This window comes from Vombatus ursinus, unplaced genomic scaffold, assembly GCF_900497805.2.
Source record: "Vombatus ursinus unplaced genomic scaffold, bare-nosed wombat genome assembly UNPS02009173.1, whole genome shotgun sequence".
Taxonomy (NCBI): Eukaryota; Metazoa; Chordata; class Mammalia; order Diprotodontia; family Vombatidae; genus Vombatus; species Vombatus ursinus.
Genome location: NW_020948951.1, coordinates 8,283,486 through 8,293,951, shown reverse-complemented (window position 1 = coordinate 8,293,951; position 10,466 = coordinate 8,283,486). Strand labels below are relative to the sequence as shown.

The 10,466-nt window shown below is 38.1% G+C and overlaps 1 protein-coding gene and 1 pseudogene across 1 annotated transcript; both read left to right on the top strand.

The window, feature by feature from the left end:
- Positions 1–571: 571 nt before the first annotated feature.
- Positions 572–1,449, top strand: LOC114035234 (annotated as a pseudogene).
- Positions 1,450–8,939: 7,490 nt separating this feature from the next.
- On the top strand, positions 8,940–9,956 carry LOC114035233 (vomeronasal type-1 receptor 4-like). Its single transcript, XM_027851304.1, has one exon. The coding sequence runs from the start codon at positions 8,940–8,942 to the stop codon at positions 9,954–9,956; it is 1,017 nt and encodes a 338-aa protein (XP_027707105.1).
- Positions 9,957–10,466: the final 510 nt, after the last annotated feature.

Genomic DNA, 10,466 nt, shown 5'->3' with positions numbered 1-10,466 from the left:
TAATATGAAAAATAAATAAAGCATCTTCCAGTCCTGGGGAAAAAACATATGGTAACTTTATAATTTGTGTACCTCTTACAATGAGATTGACTCATTGCTCTTTTCCCTTTTCTTCTTATTCCTCTCACACAACAGGACTACACAAAGATCGTTGGCCTATGTTTTGAACTGATTTGGTCCTTCAATAACAAGATTGGCAGAATTCAATGAAGGAAAATTTGGGATCAGAATGGCAGGATGTCAATTTTTACCTTAATTAGAGGCTACTTCCTTGAGTAGTTGTAAATAGAAAAATTCCAAATCCATAAAAATCCTCAATTTTCATAAATGAACTCAGTTCTACCACCTGCTCACTGAGTTAGAGGAAATGATGAATAAGGATCTGAGCAAGAAAAAGGCTTTGTAACTTTCCTAAAAGAGTAATATCCATCTACATATACACAGGAGTGAGGCAGAAGTAGTATTTTGAGCCTCTCCTATGGACTGGAATTTCAAAGTATTATAGTCAAATGGCTTCCCTGTATTCTCTCTGTTTTGTTCCACCTAAAGTTTTCTTTTTAAGATGAATAGAATGTTTCCAAAAATCCTCTGCCTTGGGATTGTGTTTCTCTCTGTGACCACAGTGGGGACTCTAGCAAACTGCTTCCTCTTTACGTCTTATATGTTAAATGTCATTACTGGCCACAAGATAATTTCTTTAACCCTTCTTTTCACCCAGCTGACCTTGGTGAACTCCATTGTACTTATTAGCAAGGGAGTCCCACAAACATTGCAGGGTTTAGGGTGGATGATGTTGGGTGTAAAGTTGTATTTTACTTTCACAGAGTGAGTGAAGGGCTTTCAATTTCCCTGACTTCCCTCCTGTGTACATTCTAGGCCATCACCCTCAGCCCCAGCAATTCCAGATGGGTAGAACTCAAAGTCAGACTCACACAACATATCACCCTCTCCTATCTCTTTTGGTGGATCCTCTATCTACTGGTAGAAATTCCTATTCCACTAGGTGCAAGAGGCCCAAGGAGCAGCAAAAACTTTACAAATGCATTTGATAATGTATTTTGTACTTCAGAATATTTTATGGAATTTTATTTGATAATGGCCACTTTCAGAAATATGCTTTGTCTGGTACTCATGGTCTGGGCCAGTGGCTACATAGTGCTTCTCCTACACAAACACCACCAGCATGTTCAGAAAATTCAAAGCACCAACCTCTCACTCAGAAAGCACCTTGAGATTAGAACCACCCAAACCATCCTTTTACTCATGAGCACATTTGTCATCTTTTATGCAATCAGCTCCAGTTTTACTCTTTTTCTCAGTTGTTTTGATCAAAATTCTCCCTGGATGTTGTCTACTGCTATTTTCCTGTCACTATGTAATCCAACCATCAGTCCCTTTCTGTTGATCCCAAGAATCTCTAGACTTACCTATAATTTCTGGGCAAAGTAATGTCCCCTTTGTCACACTGGTCTCAACAGTGACCATGGAATCATAAACAGAATGTTTCCCCCTCCTACCATCCCTTTACATATGTTCTAAATGTTCTTGAAATAGAGGAGAAACAAAGAGGCTTCTAATCTGGAAGAATCAAATAAGAGAAGAATTCTATGACATCAGAGTCACAGCAGAGTTCAAACAGACCACATAGACACTATAGCACAACTCATATACAAAGAAGGATGCCTTCAAACAATAAACAGAAGAACTGTAATTCTTCCACATGATATTTCCTTCAAATTTTGGAGCATAGCTGTCATGCTTCCACTTCATCTTCTCTTCTCCAGCCTTAATATCTCCATTCTCTTCAAGTGATCCTAATATGGTCAGGAGGACACTTACTATTCTGGTTGCCTTCTTCCTGATGTTCTCTAGCCTTTCAAGAATCTAACACAGTACTCCACATGTGGTTTGAGAAATACAGATAATAAGACCCTTATCACACCTATCTCATCCTTGGTACTATGCTTCTCATACAGCAGACTAAGAGAGAATTATCTTTGCTGGATACCACAGCAGGAAAGTGACTCATTTTGAGCTTTTAAGCCATGAAAAACTCCAGCTTTTATTTCCATCAACTGCTGTCTAACTACATGGACTAAGAGAAATACAAAAGTAAAAACCTGATGTTTCACCTTGGACCTATAAAATTGAGAAAGATAAGAAATGATAAGCATAGTCAATGCTGGAGGGTTTCTGGAAAAATAGGCACACTAATTCATTGTTGGTAGAGATATGAACTGGTACAGCCATTCTGGAAACTATGTAAATAAAGCAACTAAAATAGCCAGAGATTTCAATGATAGATATGTAAATCAGTAATAATAATAATAATCAAAGATAAAAAATAAAGACACAATACCCACAAAAATATTTATAACTGTACCATTTATGGCAATAAACTGGAAGAATGTAAAGAGAACAATAATCACAAAATAATCAAAACTGAATATTCAGAAATTATAAGGCATAAACTTGTCCCCAAAGATGAATGAGAAGATTCCTTTCTCATTTATGAGTTTCTTTTCAATAGTCCATCAAATTATCTCTGTCACTGAATTTTTGTGATATTTTCACAATTTTTGAGATACCATCTTTCAGAAACATAGGCATGCAGGAAGCAGGTAACCAAGAAACATGAATGAAATAAACATTTACTATTAGAAGTATGGACTCCATATGTGCAGAGAGGGACTCATATGTGGTGAAGACACTTATTGTGTGTGTGCCTCAAAGAGACAGATTAGTTGTTTCTAGTCTCTTCTTCCCCCACCCTTCTCAAAAAATGATTTTTATTCCTTCCAGGAGGATAAAAGGAGGTTGGGTCCAGAGACCATTCTGTTCTACTCAGAGGGAGAGGGTGTACGAGATGGTAATGATATCTATCTACCCCCTTTAAATATTTTTGTCTAGGGGACATGATCAGGGTCCATCTAACTTTTGATCACTTTGTCACCTTAAGAAGGATGGCCACAAGCTCTCTATCTAAGGGTTGACTCCTTCCCCACCTATTACCACTTCCACAATGAGCATACACAGCAAATAGCAAAGAAACTCATTCATCCAAATTACAGCAAAGCAGAAATCAGACAAGGTATATATTTAGGAGAACGTGGACTAGACAATACAGATTGAACTCAGATCTTCCTTATACCTAGTCCAGTGTTCTATGCCAACTAGCTGCTGGATAGGACAATTAACAGCTATATGAGTATTTGAATAATTATAATGTGGGGAAAGGTAACCACATTCAGTGGAACTAGTGGCAATGAGTACAAGATATAGATGGACACATTTCCAACTATTGTAAAAAGAAAAAGAAGATCTCCTAATAGTTAAAGCTCTCTCAAAGTGGAATGGGAGGTCATGGATTCCCCAGCACGAGAAATCTTCAAACATAGGCTAGATAATACTGTAGAAGGGTTTTGTTCTCAGGAGTGATGTGGGACAGCTGCCATCAGAGGTCTCATCCACCTTTGAGCCTCTAGGACTCTGGGAATGCTGTGCCATGAAAGTGGATGTGGAAGAAAGTCCAGTGCCACTCAAGTTGGGAGAGGAAAAGATGGATGCCAAAGTGACCCTATTCCCAGAACAGCTGCAAGACATGACCGTGTTATATCCTAGTTAATTCTGGTGAAATCAAAGGAAGACACCAGGTTGAATCTGGGGTTACCAAAAGGCAAAGAGCCTCAAACTTTGTTCTGATCCCTCTGATCTCCTATTATTAAAATACAAGATGCTGGAAAGGAAGTATTTTTATTTTTATTCCTATCACTGAGCACAAGGCCTGGAACATTGCAAGTGAATTTTGATTCATTCCTTATTCATCTGTGAACTGTAGAATCTCAGAATTAGAAGGGACCTCAACACCCATCCTTAGTAACAGTCTACAGCAGACCAGACAAGGGCTCGTTTTTTGTTTGAAACTTTTGTTTGAAGATGTCTAGTGAGGAGAACTCTCCACTTTGAAAGAGAGTACATCTGACTTCAGGCTAGGCCTAATTATTAGAAAGTTATTTTCCCCTTCCATTGAGTCGAAATCAATATCTCTGTACCTTCCAATTCTCCTGATGCTAACTCCTGGAGAAAAGCAGAAGTCTAACACCTCTTCTACTTCTCAGCCCTTCAAATACTAAAAGGCAACAAACATTCCCCACCCAAAAAGTCTTCTCTTCTCCAGGTGACACATCCATTGATGTTCCTATGGCAGGACCTAGAGCCTGCTCACCATCCTGTATTCACACCTCTGAATCCTCTCTACATTATCAAAATTGTTTTTAAAATGTAGGGATGAAAACAAGAGGTGCATATAAATAGAGAGAAAATGTGTCTGTTCTGAGGTACAGGCATAGTTGGCCCAAATGTATGATTTGATTGGTGGAGGAAACTCAGTGAGAAAACTCCCTTTATCAGTGCAAATCATCAATTGGTCTCAAACTTCTAAAGGCTTTCTATGTGCCAAGTGGTGAGAATATGACAAAAAGAAAGAAAGAGAGACAGCTCCCTTTCTCAAGAAGCTTGCTTACTGAGTTTTAGGAATATTTCTTTTTCCTACTTTGTGAAAGTAAAAATCTGAATGTGTCACAGGCAGTCATCTAGTAACCATGCATTTATTAACTGCTTGCAATGGGTCAGACTACTTGTTCATTTGTTCAGTCATGTCTGGCTCTTTATGACCCCATGTAATGTGTCTGACCCCATGTACCAGAGCACAACTTTTATCCTTCACTATCTCTCAAAGTCTGTCCAAGTTCATGTTCGTTGGTTTCCATGATACTATGTATCCATCTCATCTTCTCCCATCCCCTTTTCCTTTTGTCTTTCCCAACATGAGACTCTTTTCCAATGAATCTCATCAGGTGTCCAATGTAGTTAAGCTTCAGCTCCAGTATTTGACATTTCAGTGAATATTCTGAACTTATTTCTTTAAGTATTGACTGATTTGATCTCCTTGCTGTCCACGGGACTCTCAAAAGTCTTCTCCAGCACTATTTTTCAAAAGTTTTGATTCTGCAGTGCTCAGATTGCCTTATAGTCCAGCTTTCACAGCAATACATTATTACTGGAAGAAACAGTAACTTTAACTATATAGACCTTTGTGGGCAAGGTGATATCTCTTCCTTTCAATATGCTACCCAGATTTGCCATAGCTTTCTTTCCAAAGAGCAAGTGTCTTTTAATTTCATGTCATATAGACATCATCTGCAGTGATTTTTGAGTCCAAGAATATAAAATCTGACACTGCTTCCATTTCTTCTCCTTCTGTTTGCCAGGAGGTGATGGGACCAGTTGCCAAGAACTTAGGTTTTTTTTTTTTATATTAAGCTTCAAGCCAACTTTGACATTCTCATCTTTCACCTTCATCAGGAGGCTTCTTAATTCCTCCTCTTTTTCTGCCATCAGAGTGATATCGTCTACACATCTGAGATCATAAATATTTCTCCTGGTCATTTTGATTCCAGCTTTTGATTCATGCAGCCTGTCATTTTGCATGATGCACTATGCATAAAAGTTAAATAAATAAGGTGACAACATACAGCCTTATTGTACTCCTTTCCAATCTCATACCAATCAGCTATTCCATGTTCCATTCTAACTGTTGCTTCTTGACCCACATTCAGGTTCCTCAGGAGAGAAGTAAGATGATAAGGTATTTCCATCTTTTTAAGGACATACCACCTTTTATTGTGATTCACACAGCCAAAAGTTTTAGAGTAGTCAATGAAGCAGAACTCAATGTTTTTCTGGAAATCCCTTGCTTTCTCCATAATCCAGCAAATGTTGGCAAGAAAAACATAGGAAAAAGCAGGGTCAAGGAATTGATATTCTTATGGATTAGACAACAGGCAAACAACTATGTAGAAACAAAATTATACAGAAAGAATCTCAGAAGGAAGGCACTGGAGAAACGGGGAGCCAGAAAAGGCTTCCTACAGAAAGAGGAATTTGAGCTGAATGAAGAAGATAGTAGGTGAAGGCAAATAGGGATAAGATTCCAAGAATGGAGACTGTTAGTTAAATAGCATGGAGTAAGGAGGTGGAGTGGAGTGTGTGAGGGAAAAGCAAGAAAGCAACTTGTTTGTAGACCCTAAAGAAACAGTGTAAGAAGACTGGAAAAGAAGGAAAGGGCAGCCCTGAAAAGACTTTAAAAGATGAAAGGAACAACATTTTATGGAATGGAAAATATAGGGAACTATTGAGGTTACTGAATAAGAAGTTAACTTGCCTAATATTCAGCCCAGTGCTTAGGGAAAATTAATTTTTTGGCCTAGTGCAGGATGGATTGGGATGGGGAAAGACTTGAAGAAAGGAGACCAACTAGGATGCTATTTCCATAGTCCAGGTGATAAGAGACTGTTTCACTGTGCTGAATATAAGACGATCCCAATCTCTCTCTCTCTCTCTCTCTCTCTCTCTTTCTCTCTCTCTCTCTGTCTCTCTGTATGTGTGTGTGTGTGTGTGTGTGTGTGTGTGTGTGTGTGTGTGTACAAGAGATGCTGGAAAAGTAGAGATGTGAAGACTTAGCAATATATAGATTATGTGGAATGAGTTCAAGAAAGATGACACCTAAGTTGCAAGGCTGGGAGTATGGTAGGGCCCTCAATAGAAATAAAGAAGTTCAGAAGAGAGGAGAGTTTGAGAGGAAAGATAATGAGTTCTGTTTAGATATGATGAGTTTAAGATACCTGTGGATCATCCAGTTTCAGATGTCCAAATGTAAGTTGATGATGTGAGACTGGAACTAAGGAGAGGAGTTGGGGCTGAATATATTGATCTGAGAATCATCAGCATGTAGATAATAATTGTACCCAAAGTAGATGATGAGATCACTGAGCAAGAAGGTATAGCTGAAGAAGAAAATAAAGCTCACAAAAGAACTTTGGGGGAGCCCCACACTTGGTCATTACCTGGACGAAGAGAGAAAAATCTATAGGAGTGAAAAAAGGAAAAAAAGAAAAAACCTGTAGAAGAGAAAATATAAAGGACAAAAGAGTGATCACTAGGATAAAAGGCTGGAAAGCTCAAAAAGGCTAGAGTTTGAGAGAAAACCATTACATGTAGCATTGGTGACTTTGGACAGATCACTTAAATCCAGATGAATCTAAACCACTCCACTTATTATACCTCTCATACATTCAAATCATATCACTTTTCTCCATGTTGTCTAAGAACGTATTGTTCATATACTATATATGATCATATCTTTTACCATATCTGACATTCTGGAAATCTGATCCTGGTCAAGTCATTTAACCTTGGTGACTCAAACTACTCTCTAATATTGTAATAGAACAAATGGCAGTCTGTACCAGTAGATGAAGACTCCTGAAGAGAATTTTCCTCTACAAAAGAAATTAGTGTATTGTACTCCAAATATCTACACATATGTACATGTGTGTTCACATATATACACACATACATATATGTATGTATAATACATATGTATATTATGGAGAGAGAAGGAAAAGAGGGAGAGGAATGAGAGAGTGACTGATAAGAGAGAGAGATTAAAAGAAGCTTTAAGAGCTATAACAAAATTTTATATCCTCATCAAGATTTCCCTTCACTATGCAAACTGGTCCATGAAACAAATCCAGGCCACTGCAAGTGGTTGTATAACCCATTATCTAAGAATGGTTAACATTTTAGTCAGTGGGCTGTAGTTTGCTAAGCCCTGGCCTACGTCAATGAAGTCACATTCAGACCCAAATATGTATACACACATAGGTGTATGTATATAAATTTGTATTATATATATAATCATATATGCATATAAAATACACGGGAGAGAGTACTTTATTAACTCCAAAGTTAATTGCTGCCTCTGCCTTTTTTAGTCAGCTGAAGCATAAGAGCTTTGGCTACAGCTCCTTATTTTAATCCTGGGTATGTCTTGCTATTTCAAATGTGTTTCTTGTAAACAATACAGTGTTGGATTCTGGTTTCTAATTCATTCTATCATCCACTTCCATTTGATGGGTGATTTCATCCCATTCTCATTCACAGTTAGGATTGCTATATCTCAATTTAATTTCTAAGCAACACAATTAAAAAGTGTTAAGCGCACATTATACCCAGAGTACTCTTCTGTGGGCTGAAGAACATAACAAGGTAGGTGTAGATAGAAGTCATGGTTAAAGTATCAGTTAAACTAGAACTGACATGTAAAGCTTGGTCCCCACAGGCTCCATGCAGCCAGCAAAACTTCCCCCTGTGGTCTGAAACAAATTGATGTGTAATAGGGATATGTTTAACAAAATGAATAAAACTATTGGATATTGTGGATTTGTGCGATATGTACAGGTCAAAATACAATCTGCAAGGATCTATTTCTATTTGAGTTTAACCTCACTGGATCAGAAAACCACAAAGGTCTCTTCTTACTGATATTCCATGATTCAAAGATAAAGAACATATGATAACATGAGCACCTTTGACTTATAGCCCCTTTTCCTTTTCTTCTTCTTCCTCTAACACAACAGCACTGCACAAAAATCGTTGGCATATGTATTGGACTCATTTGGTCCTTCACTAACAAGATTTGTAGAACTCAGTGAAGGAGAATCTATGGTACAAATCGCAGGATGTCGATTTTTACCTTAGAGACTACTACCTTGAATAGTTGTTAAGTAGAGAAATTCCAGTGCTACAAGGAATCCTCATTCTCCATAACTGACCTGAATGCTACCTTCTGCTTCTGACATTGACTTGAGTTAGAGGAATTGTTCACTAATGGATTAAGCAACAAAAAATTCATGTAAATTTCCTGAAATAATAATATCCATCAACATACATATAGCAATGAGGCAGATGTAGTGTTTTGAGCTTCTCCTATGGACTGGAAAACCAAAGTATGATAGTCACAAAACTTGTTCATGTCCTCTTGGTTTTTTTTTTCTATTTTAAGTGTTGTGTTTCTTTTTTTTTTTTTAAGACATAGAATGCTTTCAAAAACCTTCTGTCTTGGGATTGTTTTTCTTGCTACAACCACAGTGGGGACTATAGCAAACTTCTTCCTTTTTACCTCTTATATGTTAAATGTCCTTGCTGGCCACAAGATGAGTTCTTTAATATTTATTTTCACCCAGCTGAGCTTGGTGAACTTCACCATGCTTGTTAGCAAGGGAATCCCACAAATATTACAGGGTCTGGGGTGGAACTATTTCCTGGATGATGTTGGGTGTAAAGTTGTATTCTACCTTCGCAAAGTGAGTGAAGGCCTTTCAATTTCCTTGACTTCCCTGCTGTGTGCCTTGCAGGCCATCACCATCAGCCCCACTAATTCCAGGTGGACAGAGTTCAAAGTCAGAACCACACAACAGACCATTCCCTCCTATCTCTTCTGTTGGATCCTCAATCTGCTGATAGAAATTCCTGTACCAATAGCTGTAAGAGGCCCAAGAAGCAGCAGTAACATTACAAATACATTTGATAGTGTGTTTTGTACTTCAGAACACATTACAGATGCTTATATGATAATAACCACTTTCAGAAATGTGTTTTGTTTAGCGTTCATGGTCTTAGCTAGTGGCTACATGGTGCTTCTCCTACACAAACACCACCAGCATGTCCAGAAAATTTGGAGCACCAACCTCTCACCCAGAAGGCACCCTGAGATCAGAGCCACCAAAACCATTCTTTTACTGATGAGCACATTTGTCAGCTTTTATGCACTCACCTCCATTTTTACTCTTTTTATCAGGTACTTTGACAAAAAGTCTTCTTGGATGTTGCCTACTGCTATCTTCCTGTCACTGTGTTACCCCACCATCAGCCCCTTTGTATTGATTCCTAGAGATCTCAGGAATCTCTTAATTTTCTGGGTCAAAAAAAATATTCATTCTTACACTGCTCTCAACTGCAACCATGGAGGTATCTACAGAACTTCACTCCCTCCTACCAATAACAGCCTCCTGAAAGTTCTTGGAACTGGGAACAAGACCCCAAGAGGCTTCTAATCTAGAAAGATCATTATGATAACATTAAAGTCACAGGAGAGCTTAAACAGACCTCATACACCCTATAACAAAACCTAAATACAAAGAAGGATGCCTCTGGGGATAAGCACAATAGGTTTAATTTTTCTTCCATGTGACACCCTTTCAAATAGGTGAAGATGACCATCATGTTCCCATTTAATCTTCTCTCTTCTAGACTTAATATCTCCATTCCCTTTAAGTGATCCTGATATGTTCAGGAAGACACCTACTATTCTGGTTACCTTCTGCCTGTAGTTTTCCAGTCTTTCAAGAATTTAACACAATGTGGAATATGATACTCCGTAAGGCAAAGGAGCTTGGATTACAACCAACGATCAATTACTCAGCAAAAATGAGCATGATCTTTCAGGTGAGGAGATGGATATTCAATGAAATAGGGGACTTCCAAACCTCCCTGATAAAAAGACCAGAGCTCAACAGAAAATTTGATCTTCAAATACAAGATTCAAGACAGACATAAAAAAGTAA

Coding starts and splice junctions, on each gene's coding strand:
- LOC114035233 (XM_027851304.1), top strand. CDS start 8,940: ATGCTTTCAAAAACCTTCTGTCTTGGGATTGTTTTTCTTGCTACAACC.